The sequence below is a fragment of the Petromyzon marinus genome, chromosome 55, assembly GCF_048934315.1.
Source record: "Petromyzon marinus isolate PM22_M1 ecotype Great Lakes invasive population chromosome 55, UKy_Petmar_22M1.pri1.0, whole genome shotgun sequence".
NCBI lineage: Eukaryota > Metazoa > Chordata > Hyperoartia > Petromyzontiformes > Petromyzontidae > Petromyzon > Petromyzon marinus.
Genome location: NC_133721.1, coordinates 4,289,341 through 4,306,139, shown reverse-complemented (window position 1 = coordinate 4,306,139; position 16,799 = coordinate 4,289,341). Strand labels below are relative to the sequence as shown.

Here is a 16,799-nt window from a genome sequence, read left to right as displayed (position 1 = left end):
CTCTTGCTCCGCTAGCCTGTCACTTAACACTCTGCTAGCCTATCACTTAATACTCCACTAGCCTGTCACTTAATACTCCGCTGGCCTGTCAATGAATACTCTGCTAGCCTGTTAATGAATACTCCGCTAGCCTGTTAATGAATACTCCGCTAGCCTGTTAGCCTTCTCTCACACCTCCTACCTCGTCCGTGCCCCCAACGGGGGTTCAGCCAACACCGCTGGGGAGGACGAGGTGTGGAGGGCGAGGTCCCAGGCTTCCTGTCCTCGATTCTTCAGCTCCAACCGACTCACTGTGTTGCTTCGCACACCCCCTTATATCCCCCTCCTCATTAAGGGTCCTCGGATGCCCCCATTAAGCCGGCGCCTCGGCGGCGCCTCATGCACGTGCTCTCTCTCTCTTATCGTTTCCATCTCCCGTCTCGCCGGCGCCTACCCCGTGTTCCCACGCTTGCACCTGCCTGTCCCCAAATGCACCCCCTAATTGCTGGCGCCTCTCTGGTGGCTGTTTTATGTCCTAATGCTTGCACCTGCTCGCCCTGAAATGCACCCACTGTTTGCAAACCCCACGCGTGAATGCATTCGCTGTTTGCAACCCTGTGCACGTTACGCCACTACATATGTACGTTAAACTTCTTCCGCACTGTACGTAGCCAACCGTGCTTATCGATGGTGCGGGAAATCTAGACCAGGGGTTGACTCAGGCACTAATCTCTTTGGGAGTGATACAATGATCATTTGAATGAAGTGTAAAATGATTTCCCTGCGTAGAGCATGGCCCTCATCACGTGAAATTTACTTAATTGCTTTAAATCATTGGTAAGTACCACTTTATAAGGGATCCTTTTCAGATGCAAATATACTTTTTAAACATTTTTATGTATTACCGCTTTTAAATGTATATTTCATAAACTACGTAATCCGGGCCCGTTTTGGACACGGCATTTCCAGGCCATGCTGTGTAAGTCTCAATGTTTTATTTTGCAGCCGATCCATGCGCATCATCCCCTTGTCAGAATGGAGGCACCTGCACAATGGCCGGCGTTGAGTACGAGTGCACCTGTCCTCCCAACTACAATGGAACGAACTGTGAAATTTCACGTGAGTGGATCCGCGTGGCTTCTGCTGTTTAACTGCAACGTACAAATTCTGCTCACAATCAACATTACTCGATACATCTAAAAACCGTATTGTCATGAATACAGTAAATCAGGGGTCCCCAACCCCCGGGTCGCGGACCAGTACCGGTCCGTGGCCTGTTCGGAACCAGGCCGCACAACAGGAGGTGAGCGGTGAGTCCGCGCGTGGCCCGCCCATTGTTTTACTTACCACTTCCGCCCGCGCCTCTTTCCCGCACTGCGCACTTGTCTCAGTCACAGTTTTGGTAAGACCACAAAAGGGGGAAAGATCCAATGATGAACCCCCCCCCTCCCGTCCGTGAAAAAATTGTCGTCCACGAAACCGGTCCCTGGTGCCAAAAAAGTTTGGGGACCGCTGCAGTAAATGATTAAAATCTCAATATTAAACAATGGCCTTACAAACATATGTCAACTTTTACACGTGCATAAGTAATTGGTTGATCAATCGATGACATGTGCAGCGAGTACCAGACACAAACCAGGGTGTCTCTTTAAGGCTGTTGCTAACTTTGTCTTTTCTAAGAGTACTGATCCAGTCTAAAGCCACAAAAACAGCAACTCTTACCTCGTGCTGCAGTAACAAACTGAAATGCCGGTCCATTCAGGGAGCCTATGTTTTGTAAGGGTATTCTAATGTACAAAGAAATAGACGCACGGAAACATGCAAACACAGACATGCACGTTTGGTGATCACATTCACACTCTCACATTTTAATACACACGTACTCATCGCACTGGTAAGCAGGACAATGTTAATTTCCACAAAAAATAGCTTTTTGGAAGTATTTAAATTGTAAATCTTGTCAAACGACTATGCATATCTGGCCATTGGTAATGGTGAGTTGCGTGGTTTCATAGCGATTGGTTTAGGAGCTTTATAGTTTTCGTGATGGTATGTGAACTGTACTCGCACAGACAGACCAATCTAATATTAACTAAACATAGCAAGGCGTAGCCTGTAGGCTCCTGAAGAGTATGCTGCTCATTAGCAGTGCGGAATAGAGAATGTGTAAGCATCCAACCGCAGCTCCACCTGACGTACGTTAAAATGAGACTAACTACCTGGTAATGTTGCTCGTGATGTGTTGGCAATAGTGTACAAGCACAAATGGAGTGCCGTGAATTCACTCGGACGACAACCGTCTCTTTTTCCGCCGTCACTTTTATTCCATCGTTCCGTACACACAGTGATTTTCTCCGTGTTCCGCCAACTCGGACACTCCGATTTACTTCAGCATCATCCGTGCATCCCCTTCCACACACAGTGTTCCTTCCTCTATCTCTTCACACACACTGTCTTCCCTTCCACACACAGTGGTTTGTCTTCTATCTCCTCACACACACAGTATCGCCGCTATCTCTTCACACGCAGTGACTTCCCTTCCACACACAGTGGTTCTTCTTCTATCTATTCACACACAGTATCCTGTCTGTCTATTCACACACAGTGACTTCATCTATCTATTCACACACAGTGACTCCATCTATCTCCGCTAACGCTGACTCTCCCTATCGCTATTTACTGTCTTTGGGGACCGGCTCTCTATCTATTCTTCCCTAACATTCCAGCTGTCTTCTTCTCGCCAACAACTGCCCAGCAACAACTGCCCAGCAACAACTCTCCAACAACAACTCCCCAGCAGCAACTCAACTCCGTTCAAACCACCTCGCGTTTTATCCCCTTTCGCATTAGCCTTAATTAATTGCCACGTGGCTCGCTGGCTGTTTTCCGCCAGCTCGCACCTGTCCCCTCCATCAGACATCCAGACGCCACCACTTAACACTAACAGCCTCTCGACCAATCACAGCCTTCGCGCCACGACTCTCTTAATGACTTCGGGTTGTTAACGCCACCCGCGACTCGACCACCTGTTCGACCTCATGTGACCCGTTCTCCTTGTCTGTCTGTATGTACTGTATATGGCCAATTCCTATGCGTATTGTTTACTCCACTACACAAATAACAAAACCTCAATGCATTCATCAACAACACTGCCCTGGAATAAAAATTGGAGGTTTTGTGTTCTGGCATTGTCAGCGGTGGAGTTGAATTGCATATTCACAATGCCTCTCTTGCAGTGCACCCGTGTGCGTCAAACCCCTGCCAGAATGGAGGAACCTGCATGGCAACGAATGACAAATTTGAGTGCAAATGTCCAGCAACGCACAACGGGGCCCTCTGCGAGACTCTGGGTATGTTTTTAAATGTGTGTTTTGTCTCCATCAACTCATTGATCGAGGATGCTGCTTGTGGACACGTGCATACCAAAAGCTGCTTAATTGGCTACTTGGTTATTCAATTTGTGAATAAAACTTAAAAGGATGGGGGGAAAGGAACTAAACTTCTCAACAAAGTGTTCCTCATCAAATATTGTCAGAAATCTTATGAATAATTTGTAAAACAATAAACATTTTAGAATTGGTAACATGAATACATCTCATCATTAAAACCTAAACATATAGTAGATATTTATTTTTCATAATCATCATCTTTACCATAACCATAAATTCCTGTATTCATTATCGAGTCTATTGAGATGATCTCTTCCACCGGATTAAATTCACATGACCTTATTTATTTTGTGGTTAATTTTCATGTATGCCATTTGGAACTGAACAATACACGAAATAGTCAGTTTATTTTCAATTAATATTATAGGGCATTTGATCTTCACCTTAATGAAGTAGCTGTGCCTTGGTAATTCCCTGCAGTTTTCTCTAGATCTATTATCCAGTAACAGTGATAATGGTTTGTCAGAATCTGTGGATATATTCCTACTCTGTAGGCTGAACTTGATTAACATGAAAATGTATCAACAGTACCTCTCCCTGTGTCCATACAGAGGATTGATATTTTAATCATAGGAATTTTCAGCAGTAAAGCTTTGCCCGTCATTCGGTCACATTTGCGCAAATTTATGTTGATGGTGACCTTAGAAAAAAGGACCACGTTGCACTTCCTATACCAATAAAATAATAATTATAAAGCACCTTTCAGACACACCGCATGACAATAACCCATGGAATTAAACACTGAGATATGGGAAAATAATTAAATAAATGATAAAAGCCATTTGTTGAATGAACGAAAAGTTTAATAAGTTGAATTGTATAGATAACATTTAAGACGTGCTTTAGAAATGTCCAAAGACTCGGAGAACCTGATATCTCGTGGGAGAGAGTTCCAGAGTCTGGGGGCTGCTACATTGAGAACATCTCGGTCGGGGAATGCAGAGAAGATCTGCATCCCCAGATCAGAGACCTTAAACACAACTAATGCCATCATCTTGGCGAAATGGACGTCATTAATTCGAATCCAGATATAATGAACAGAGATAAATGCCAAGAAAGGCTCTTCTAAGGGCCGGAAACCAATCGGATGAAGTCTTCAAGTAAAACCAACTATATATTGAAGGACTCTCAAGACCTGAATGTGACTTCCTGGCCATTGATTTGACGGAAAAAACGTTGACGTCATCGCCTTACAGGAAGCGCACGTTGATGACAGCGTGCTGATGGCGAGTGACAAAATAAATGGTTGCACTCTTGTTGCTGCCATCTACCACCCTCAACGTGGCCTCCTCGCCACATTCAACAGGAAAAATAAAAGACAAGCCGCCACATTGGAACCATGGCCATGCAATCCAATCTGTGTATCTTATCGTAGGTCACTGTGGTCTGCCCTCCTTCAATGGAGGAACAGTGCAACTACACGAACTCTCCTGAAGCCCACTTATGGTTAGCAGACCTCGACATTGGCATTGAGCTCCTGAAAATATTGCTCTTATATGCGAGAATGGAATAGAAACATTGAGGGGACATGGGTATAGCATGTCTCTGATGTAGGCTGGGGCGAGGTAGTTAAGTGCTTTGTGCATTAGCAATAGGATTGTGAATTGAATCCTTTGTGAAGCTGGAAGCCTGTGCAGTCAGCCCAACAATACATTGCAATGTAATTTGTATTATATTGGTCGACGGGAAAGTTCCGTGGTTGATGCCAAGTGATTTAACAATGCTGTGTTTTACAGTGGACCTGTGCGCTTCGAATTCTTGCAAGAATGGAGGCACGTGCACAGTAGAGGATGGCGTGCTTGTGTGCCAGTGTCCTTCCTCCTACACTGGAAAATACTGCGAGAAAAAAGGTAACCCACACGGTGAAGATAACTAAATAATGCTGCTGTTCCATTGTGGAGTGTGCCATGTTACATATACCATTACCCTTGATGTAATTTTTATTTTCTCGACAAAGTGATGAGCAATGCAGTAATGAAGTTTACTAAGTCTCGTTAAGTTGATATTTACAATGCTTGTCAGTAAACTCACCTCATATAAAATGTTTAGGAAGTGCTTTATCATGAAATATTAATACTTAGAGCCCTGAGCCGGCACCACTGACATCCTTTACAAACATACTTTCAAGTGAATGTTAAGTTCAGCAATAATAATCTGATGATATACTAAAAACAGTGATACAGGGTAAGTCTTATTTCTGAAATACATTGCTTCCCACACTCAACGTGTCATGTCCTATTCCTCAACCATAGCCAAAGGATTTGCACAATTGGTAACTTGTATTTGTTCGTGATATAATATTTCAGTTGCTTACTTTCAACAATCTTGATGCACCACAGTGGTTCAGTATTGTAAACATTTTCTGTGGTTTTCACCGAGTAACGATGTTTTCCATTGAAACTTTGATGCACTTTTGCTCAAGAAATAATATGACCTCGTGATTCGATGCTGAATCGTGCTTGGTTTATGTCAGTAGATAATACCATCACCATCGTCATCGCTGTGGTTTGCTCTGTTGGAGGAGTTTTGATCATTGCCGTCATTGTTTTCGTCGTCTACAAAAGAAAACGATCCAGGTCAGTACTAATAACTCGTAAAGCCTTTGTGTCTTTCTTATAACTCGTTTGTGATTCTATCATCCGTATCGAATGGGGGGGGGGGGGGGGGAAGGCATTGTCTATTACCTGGTTGCTCCAAGGTCTTAAAGACCCCCACCCTGAAGGCTCCCCTAATCCCACCGCCACACCTCCCCTGAACGTGGCGCGCTCTTTTGACATCTGGCGCAGCGTGCAAACCCCGGCCATTATTCCACCGTCACTGTCTTGCTTTACCCATCTCTTAGGAGAGGCAGCCACAGATCCCGGGGCACACCTAGAAGGGTGCAGGTATCGGCACTATTGGCGATATCCCGAATATAGATAAGCGGTTACACACCTTCTGAGACCTTCAACAATTAAGTAATAACATGAAACTGCGCACAGTCACTCTGGAGGAAAATTACTCCCCATTCTGAGCTCTGGAACTCTGCCTAGCCTCGAATCATAATGCTAGCCATCGAACAAAGATGGCCACTGCATCGCTCGTTTTTGGATGGCTTCTCTGGCTGTCTAGAATGTTCTTCCTTCCGATATTAGGAAGTCACTGGAGCTATTCACTTTTATATCTAGATTGAAAACTAATTTCCTTAAAACTGCTTTTTGTGTGTAGTTTGTTGTCCCTCCCCCGCACCTCTGATTAGCATGGTTGGCTACGTACGGTGCGAACGAAGTCTAAAACAAATACATAAGATATCACGCAATTTAATTTGCATTGGCCAAACATCCCAACACTTCAATATTACCTGCAAATTATTAAATTGGGATTACACACAGCTATTGCAAAAACTTGGCAGGACCCTCTTGAAGAAGAGTTCTTAGACTTCATGAGGCATTACTAAGGTTAACAATTGTAATCATAATAATAGACTCACCCAATTTGGATCTCATACCAGTGCTGTGCAAAAGTTATGTTCATCATTTGACCACCTTTGCCAGTACCAAAATATAATAATAGGGTTTTCCCCTTTTTTCAGACAAAACGGAAACCTTTTTACAAGGAATCATGTGTGCATTAACCACAATACTTGTGAAAAAGGGGAAAAACCCTATTATTATATTTTGATACTGGCAAAGGAGGTCTAATGATGTAGATGCCTACCCCGAGCCCTCATTACTCTGATAGTGCGTTCTCTTTGAGCTGTACGCCTTTTGGCGTCCTCTGGTCTAGCACAAATTGAGACGAGGCTCAAAAGAAAGCCGTCTCTGGTGTGGACCAATCAGTTTCAAGGACAATGCATATATTATCAGTGTGTTTTTCGCTTGCATTTTGACCAGAAGTATTGTGATTATTGCACACATGATTCCTTGTAAAAAGGTTTCAGTTTTGTTGCCAGAAAAAAGGGGAAAACCCTATTATTAGTTGTTATGTTGTTACAATTCACGTATATTGGAATGCAAAGTAATAAAAATTGCATCCCACTGTTGGAAGTCAAAAGTGTTGTTTCATGGCTAAGCGGTTGCACGTTTTCCGTTAAGGATTCGTGGCACGAGCCAGTGGCTGCGCTGGTTCACACTGCAGATCCGTTCACCATAAATATGCAACGCTGTGCTTCAGTGTCAGTGTCCAGATTTGATTAATTACTTGCACATTAGTTAATTGGGACAAATAACTTTGCAAACGTCACTCCTTCCTGGTAGGCCGATGCTAATTTACAGTCTGTGGCTGCGTACACACCCGAAACATACACAGGGATAGCTGCCGCTGGTGGGGGTTCCCTTGGCTAGGCTGCAGCGGGGGGCACTGGTTGGGATGAGATGTACCGCTTGTCGAGTTCTTCACCACCAACACCCCACAGCCTTCCCTTCTACATAACTGACCCAAGTTGTGTTGTCGTTTATTGAGTGCAATCGCAAACTTCCTCCCAAATGAATACGCTTCATACACAAGGAGTGATTAACAATTAGTTTAATTTGGTGTATTGGCTCATGACGTGACAACTTGATTTAATTGGCTCTGTCAATTCCACTGCACTCCGAATCCCTCCAGAAAATGCCCCGATCGCTCCGCCTAATCCAAGGACGTCGCCACTCTGTCCCTGGGCGTTCCCTCTCTCTCTCTCGCCCCACCTTCTCTTTCCTTTCCCTCATAACGTCATCTTAACTCGAACCTGGGATCCCGTGAGTATTTCTCACCCCGGATCACAGAAGCATTAGCACTACACATACAAGCTACTCTTAATATGTATACCTCGGGCTCCCTGGTTGCACTCGAACCATGTTACTGATTGTACAAGAGTCAAAGTAAGCTACCGGCTTTCCTTGGCTCTAATTATGTTACTGACTAATCCATGTGCACAAATGAGCTTAATAAACTATTATTTTCGTGCAATGCAAATAAAAGTGTGTCAAATATTTTTCATGATACACAGTAGTAATGTAAATCATTTGCAAAGAGCTGCAAATAGCGTTTGTAATAAACATTATAGTCAAAAGTAGAAAAATATTATCACCGTTGTTTAAGCATTGTGCACCTGAACTGCAATGAATTTACCTCACTACCTCTGTTTCTGGTATATTGTGTAAGGTCACTGACTACTCTATTCCAACACGTTGCTTGGTCTCAAAATGGGTTGGTAAAAACATGCACGTGGTGTTACTGTTTGTGTCTGTATGGGTGTACCAATTGTTACCGAGGTTTTTGAAAAATGTTGACTTAAAACTATCGTGCCTGCAGGAACTAATATTCTTTGGTTCTTTAGATAGAAAAATAATAAAAAATAAAGTGAATTAAAAAAACAAAGAATATGAATTCCTGCAGTCACGAAAGTTTTAAGTCAACATTTTACCTCCTCTACGGGGAGGGTTTCCTGATGACGACCGCCTGTGTTGCGATCGAAACGTCGTGGTTTATTTATTTTCCAAGAATAAGTCTACATTATAGACTGCCAATACGCTCACCAGCTTAAAAACCAGGCTACAGTCTACATTATAGACTGCCAGTACACTCACCAAGGTTAAGAACCAGCCTACAGTCTATATTATAGACTGCAACTACACTCACCAAACGTAATAGCCAGGCGACAGACCACATTATAGACTGCTAGTATACTCACTCCGATTAAGCCAAATTTGAGTGCAAATGTCCAGCAACGCACAACGGGGCCCTCTGCGAGATTCTGGGTATGTTTTTAAATGTGTGTTTTGTCTCCATCAACTCATTGATCGAGGGTGCTGCTTTGTGGACACTGCATACCCAAAGCTGCTTAATTGGCTACTTCGTTATTCAATTTGTGAATAAAACTAAAAAGGATGTGGGGAAAGGAACTAAAATTCTCAACAAAGTGTTCCTCATCAAATATTGTCAGAAATGTTATGAATAATTTGTAACACAATAAACATTTTTGAATTAGTAACATGAATACATCTCATCATTAAAACTTAAACATATAATATATATTTATTTTTCATAATTATCATGTTTACCATAACCATAAATTCCTGTATTCATTATCGAGTCTATTGAGATGATCTCTTCCACCGGATTAAATTCACATGACCTTATTTATTTTGTGGTTAATTTTCATGTATGACATTTGGAACTGAATAATACACGCAATAGGCAGTTTATTTTCAATTAATATTAAAGGGTATTTGATCTTAACCTTAATGAAGTAGCTGTGCCTTGGTAATTCCCTGCAGTTTTCTCTAGACCTATTATCCAGTAACAGTGATAATAGATTGTCAGAATCTGCAGATAGATTCCTACTCTGTAGGCTGAACTTGATTAACATGAAAATGTATCAACAGTACCTCTCCCTGTGTCCATACGGAGGATTGATATTTCAATCATAGGAATTTTCATCAGTAAAGCTTTGCCCATCAGTCGGTCACATTTGCGCCAATTTATGTTGATGGTGAAAGAAGTCCTGACTTGAACTTTGTTTGGCAGGAAAAAGCCACACCATTCTGAGCTTCAGATGGATTCAAGCACATCGGAAATATACGAAGTTCCATTTGATCATTTCTACTACAATGAAGACTGGGATACTCATGAATATGAAACAATTTGTCCTGGGAAAGATGAAATGACTGAGGGAATGCCGTTGGCCGTTTCGAGCAATAATTTGGCTCAAACTAGCTCGGCAGGATTGTATGTAAACGATACTTCCTCTGACACGAATTTGGGTACTAATAAATGCGTGTACTCAACAGAGTTGGTTGTATCGGTCGATAACATGAAAGACGAAATACACTTTTAACACTGGCAGAATGGTAATACACAAGTTCTAATGGTGACTCTGAAGGTCTGTTCCAATGATTAAGTTCACATATACTTTTCCACTTAAATACAATTGTCCGAGCACAGATGTATACTACATTTTATGTCTGACACAACTGGAATATTTGTTTTCACTTCTGTTGCACTGCTGCATTTTAAATATAAGTACACCTTTTATCATACAATATGTGCGTTCTGTTTTAAATGCCTTACAATGTGTGATGTTTTAGACACAATATTAAAATTAGGTGTTTAGTAAAAATTCAAAAGCAATATCATTTAATGGCAAGAGGACATTTATTAAACAGTCCAATGTTACGCTTCCTTAATTAATCAACCTACAAATGCCACATATCGTATGCTCATTAACCACACTTGAACATTGGCCAAGCGTGTTGGTGTTATAAGAAGTTTTATGATTGCAACAGAGGAGTGTTTGTGTGATGGGCCACAGCTCCCACCCTACTCTATATCATGACATGTTCCATGCATGTAGACGACTGTCAGAGTGGTTAAGCGCGGTTAGACTATGGAGTCATTTTGTATTTTGAAATAGAATCCGTGTAACCGTACCCACAAGATACTTTAAAACCAATTCTAGATTTGAAGCTTTCGTGACTGCAAGGATCCATACTCTGGTTCTATTCGGTAAAGTCACGTAGGTAAAAAATAAAACAACAAAAAATCGAATTTGCTCTGACCGAATTCGCGAGCACAAATCAGATTTGAAACACGGCAGAACGAATTCTTCTGCCGTAGCTGATCACTGTTACAACGCTGTGGGTGATCACGATATAGTTTTCCCCGATACCAAGGTTCTCTGCAAACCCACGAGTTTTATCAGAGATTTGTCCACGAGGCAATTCAGATTTACAAACAGACACAATTTCAACCGAGAGGATGGTTTCAAATTAAGCAATCATTGGAAAGATGTTCTAAATCAAACCAAACATTAAACTAATTTTCAATGGTACAGTATATTTTTTCAAGTAGTGGTATCCCAAACTTTCACAGCTGCTTATTTTCCCTTCAAACCTACATTATGTAAACTCCCCCACCCCCGCGCCGGTCCATCATGTACCTCCTACGTACATCATGCTAATTTGTATGCTAATTCCTTTGTCAAGGCGCTTTTGTTTCCTCCCACACAGCTTAAAGGACGCGACCTGGGCTTGGCTGTTTTCACTCCAACGCTGTCCTCTGGACAGTCCGGTCCATTCACCTGATGAAGGCCACTTGTGTTGTGGCCAAAACGTCGTGATTTTTTGTTTTATTTTTTACCTACGTGACTTTACCGAATAGAACCAAAGAGTATACTTTAAAACCATTTGTTTACCAGTGTCCGCTTGGTGTCACTCATTCTGCTTTGAATGCTGTCTTAATTCTAAAATAAACCAAGTGACTCAGGGGTCCTGATCCTGCAGTACAGCAAGGTTCCTAAACATGGAATGTTAATTCAAATGGGAACATTTTCACGAATAAAATCGGTTTTCCACATTGTTGTTGATGGCCAGTATGAGGTCTCACTACTTAAGAGAAACACATTTGAGCAAATGCAAACACGCCATCATTCAGATACGATACATTTAATTTTCATAAGACATTCAAGAGTACCCACAAGCCATTTGATGCTAGTTTATAGTAACATTCACCTCGCACCAGAGCAATGTAATGCTTAGCCCGTCCAATGATGTGCACAATATTCTCTAATATTAACAAAAACATTACCATCTTTGCAACCAGCTAAACAAATCCTCGTTTCCGTCATTTCACCCTCCCTCCTTGCACAAGTAAAGATGCGACTTCCAATACAGAGTTGCACATCCAGCAACGATAATCCTTGCTCGTTGTCATGTCCAGAGGTGCTATTTTAATTTCAATTCATATGTGTCAATAACATAGGATAGAGTTCAGAGGATAGTTCAGAGGATCATTAAAGGTATATGATGCATCACACTTGTGTCAATTCCTTTGACCTATTCCACCTGAATTTTGATTTAAAGCTTTCGTGACTGCAGGGATTCATATTCTTATCTTGCTGTAGTTTTCACACATGATGATTGCTTGTGTTGCAGTTGAAACGTCGTGAGAATTGTATTGTTTTTTTATTATTATTTTATTGTTTCCCTTCTACGTGACTTTACCGAAAGAATTAAGAATATACAATTCCACCTGCTTACAGACCAGGGCTTCTCAAATGCCAGTCACCTCAAGTCCACCACAACGTGTGTAATTGAGCGGAGATGCATTTGATGAACGTAGAAATGTGTTTTGGGAATGAGCATGAGGTTTGTAAAGTGAGAGGCACCTCTTCAAACACATCAGACTCGCATGAAAATCGCATTTGATGTTGTTTGTCGTCGCATAACCATACAGCACTTCAATAAATCCGCACTTAATCCACACAACCCGAGGTAATCTCTAGCAGCTACAGCCATGTTATCTATGCATCATGCACGCACTTCACTTGATCGAAAGATATCAAGATCGCTACTGAAGTCAAGATGTTTGCATTGTTACCTTATTTTCGAAAGCTACAATATTACACACTTGCCAAATGTGCTTTATTTTCCAGGGTAAATTCACATCGCATCGATTGATCCACGTGCTCGGTTTTTGCATCGAGCCAGTATGATAAAACATACCAACTGCGGAACATAAAAATCGTGTATAACATATTCTTGGTTCTTTCGGTAAAGTCACATTGAAGGGAAATAATAAAAACCACAGCAAGAAATTTTTGAAAAAACCGCCACTTTTTTCAAAAATTTCTTGCTGTGGTTTTCACACCTGATGATGATTCCTTGGGCTGCAATCGAAACGTGAGAATTTAATATTTTAATTTTAATTATTTTATTATTTCCCTTCTACGTGACTTTACCTAAAGAACTAAGAATATTAATCCCTGCAGTCACGAAAGCTTTAAATCGAAATGTAACCGTGTATAACGTCAGATGTTCCTACGAATCTGTTTAGTTTTCCATCTCACAAATTATTGCGCATACTCCATATGGCAAATTGGGCCTCAATATTCTTACATGCAAACTTGATTATGGTCGACTGTACTGTTTCTAAAGATTTTTTTTTAAAATCACAATAAAACTCAAACTCTACCTCTCTGAAAATGCCCATTGGTGTAAAGTGATCAGAGCGAGGCCTTTACAGGAGGAATTGCAATTGACAAGAACCTAAACAATGTTACAAAGATTGTCAGATGCACAAGAGGGATTCTGCGAAATTATTAAATGACTGAGATCCACACCACTTCAAGTTTCACTTTGGAAAAACCCGAGGCAGGACAGTTATATAATAAGGTATGATTCATGTAATGTCATAATTTGTCAAACGTTAAAATAATAAATCGATTTTGCATTCCAGTGTTTTTCCCAGTTTGTCGTAATTATGTCATGACATAATTGCACACCTTTGGTGGGTAAGTATTAATAACCTGTTATCTTTTGCACACGGCGCAGGCCACTCGCCACAAAGACCAAGCATCCGGAAACCTGGAAAAGCAGGGCACGTGAACTATGCGGAAATGTATTTTTTTTATCTGTTCAGACGAACGCGTCTCTAGCCTCATTTGCCGCTTGAGTATCGGCCCAGCATCTTGTTAACAACCAAGCGCCTGCTGATGGAGGACAGGAAGGTGTCTTCAATGGGGGACGAGGTAAAAATCCACGGGTGCCTGTGACACACACCGCAATATATGTTAAGCTCTCAGCCACTCGAGGGATACGAGCAGTCATGTTTAAGTGCACGTATGACGAGGCAGTGGATGTGCACCTAGCCTGGCACAAGCACCGTTGTGAAGTCACCATCATGAAGTGGCGAACGGCGGTTGATTGTGCAAAAAAAACAGACTGCGTCTGGGTCAATGACAGCATAAACATTCTTTATAAGTAAAGACGTTGCATTGTTATTTTATTACACAGGTGATATGTTGTGCGGGTAAGGCGAACGTGGACGGGTGGTTTAATCATCGAGTCAAACATTGTCAGGTTTCTGTGCGAGTTTAGAGTCTAGGCAGGGTGCTCCGCGCCATCGGAATGTGGAATTTCCAACGCTGGCCCGGGGCCGACAAGGGATGAGCGCGTTCTCTCATCGCCCGCGTGATGGAGCAGGGGAGGCGTGATGGCTTCATCCTAGAGAGGCAGGCTCGTTTTGCGTTGGGCCACATGCGTGTACGGGATTAATTTGTCGGCTGTGCTCTCAGCAATTCTGTTCAGTGTTCGGCAATGGCGCAGTTATGGGTGTCATAATTGGGCACGATACAGCATGTACGAATGGATTTGTTTGGATGCTTGTGGTGCTCTGATAACGGCAATTATTATCTCGATAAACTATAACAATCTGCTACTACAATTGATTTCACACTAGAGTCACAGTCCACGGTGACTAATATTGAACATCCATTGTTTATTCATTCGCAGTCAAACTGCCAATTTACAGGCCTCTAAATGTACTGGGACACAAATTCGGGGCCCAAAATTATTTTAAACATCAGACACTACAGATGTACACTTCACTTCCGATAGGTTTTAGGGTTGCGGAGAATTGGGTGCATATTTCAGCATCGCACTGTTCTTATTCCAGTCTGCATTACCACGGTGTCCTATCATTGCCATCACATGACACCTGTCAAACAGGTTGTACAAAGAATTTCACAAAGTTGCGCCACCGCTCTGTAGAGAGAGAAGCTGTTCTTACCCGCGTGAAATGTGCAAGGGCGAGACACACACCGCCATGAGAGTACCAGCTGCCCGTATGGACTTGGTCTCACGTATCCAGAGAGGTTGCGTAACTTTACACGTCCCAGGCAGTCATCGACTTACGCACATCCGCACCTACGAACTAGCGTCCACGAAACATTTTTTACATGGACTTAAAACGCGAACTCGCCATTGCCAACTGAATCGCGGGTCTCATGAGTGTCTGTGTGTGCATGCGCACATGTGTGTGTGTGAGGAAGTAAGAGTATGTATTTTGAACTTCTTTCGCACCGTACGTAGCCATCCGTGCTCATCGGGAGGCGCGTGAAAGAGTGCGCGCGCGTGTGTGCGTGCACGCGCGTGCGTGCCCCTGTGTGTTTGTAGGGAGTGGTGGTGCAATGGTTAGCGTGCTGCGCTACCAATGCGGCGACCCGACTTCGGTTCCCGCTCACGACCAACACCAGTGGCGAATATCTGAATGGGTCTTGGGCCTCCCCTAGGTCGAGTCAGCCTCAAATGAGTACCTGGTGCGGTGTGTAAACATCGCCACTGGGGAGTCAAATGCAGCCGGGCGTGGTGCTGGCCACCCACCCCCTCGTGTGCCCTACCGGCCTTCATCATAGACGCTGCTCGCTCAGAGCACTTGCCCCAACAGCCTCTGAAGGCTACACGGGGGATCTTTATTGTTGTTGTGCGTGTCCCCGTGTGAGTGTGCGTGTAATTGTGGAATCAAGGTAAGTGAAAATAAAACTGAATTTGTTTTCTACTCATTACTTTATTTAATGTTTTATTTATTACACAATTATTACATTATTACATGCAAATGTACGATATTATTTATGAGTTTAATAATGCTTCCCATTTCCGTTAAACCGTAACACATTTAATATATACTGACCGTGCGTGCAGTTAAATACAGCACATCATTGCATTCCTATTTACGAATTGTTCGACGTACGAACGGGACTCAGGAACGGAACCCGCTCGTAAGTCGAGGACTGCCCGTATTGCGTAACACTTACACACGCTCAAACGAGGACGCCGTGTGCTGTGTGATTACAGGGAGAGGGGAGACCGCCACCCTCGTCGACAACTCAGCACCACCACAGCAATCCCTTCACGGCCCTCGTGAGGAAAGTGAAGTCACAGACTACGGTGACTAATATTGAACATCCATTGTTTATCCATTCGCAGTCAAACTGACAATTTACTGGCCTCTAAATGAACTGAGACATAAACGCGGGGCCCAAATTTATTTTAAACACCAGACACTACAGAAGCAATGAGATGCACACTCTGTGGGGGCTGATGCCCCCCCCCTTCATTCCCCATTAGGTGGGGGCCGACCTCCCCCTCACCCACCCCGGGCGGAGGGGGGGCACCACTTCTAATTGGTGGGGGCTAATGCCCTTCCCCCCACCCGCCATTGGGGGGGGTCAATCACCTCCTCCCCCCTCCTCGCGTGTCCTAACCGCGTGGATTACGTAATTGTTTGACTCGCCGCTTTGTGGGGTTTAATTAATAATTTCCACTAAGCCGTTGTGGCGTTAACAAAGCGAACGCTTCCGCGCGGTCCGGATATTAATAAATAAATCGGCGATCGCGCGGCCCCCCCACCCACCCACCCACGTGTGTCTCACCGTTAACACTGCGGTGCACGCACAGACACGCGCCGGCGCGGGCAACCGTTTATATTTTAATATGCGCGCGTCACACTCACACTGATTTGTAGTCACCCACCCACCGTCGTACGCCGATCGCTGTCCCACCACTCTTCACACGCACACCTGCACCACGCGTCACAACGTCAGTCTGAGATTTATTTCCTGGAGCGAATAGGGAC

The 16,799-nt window shown here is 43.1% G+C and overlaps 1 protein-coding gene across 1 annotated transcript in view; it reads left to right on the top strand.

Moving 5' to 3' along the window:
* LOC116954525 (zonadhesin-like) overlaps positions 1–16,799 on the top strand; it is a 45,144-nt gene that overhangs the window by 6,825 nt on the left and 21,520 nt on the right. Inside the window, exons 6-9 of the mRNA XM_032975099.2 lie at positions 985–1,098; positions 3,216–3,329; positions 5,165–5,278; positions 5,905–6,008. Of these exons, the coding sequence (XP_032830990.2) occupies positions 985–1,098; positions 3,216–3,329; positions 5,165–5,278; positions 5,905–6,008 (446 nt within the window). The remainder of the gene's footprint in view (positions 1–984; positions 1,099–3,215; positions 3,330–5,164; positions 5,279–5,904; positions 6,009–16,799) is intronic.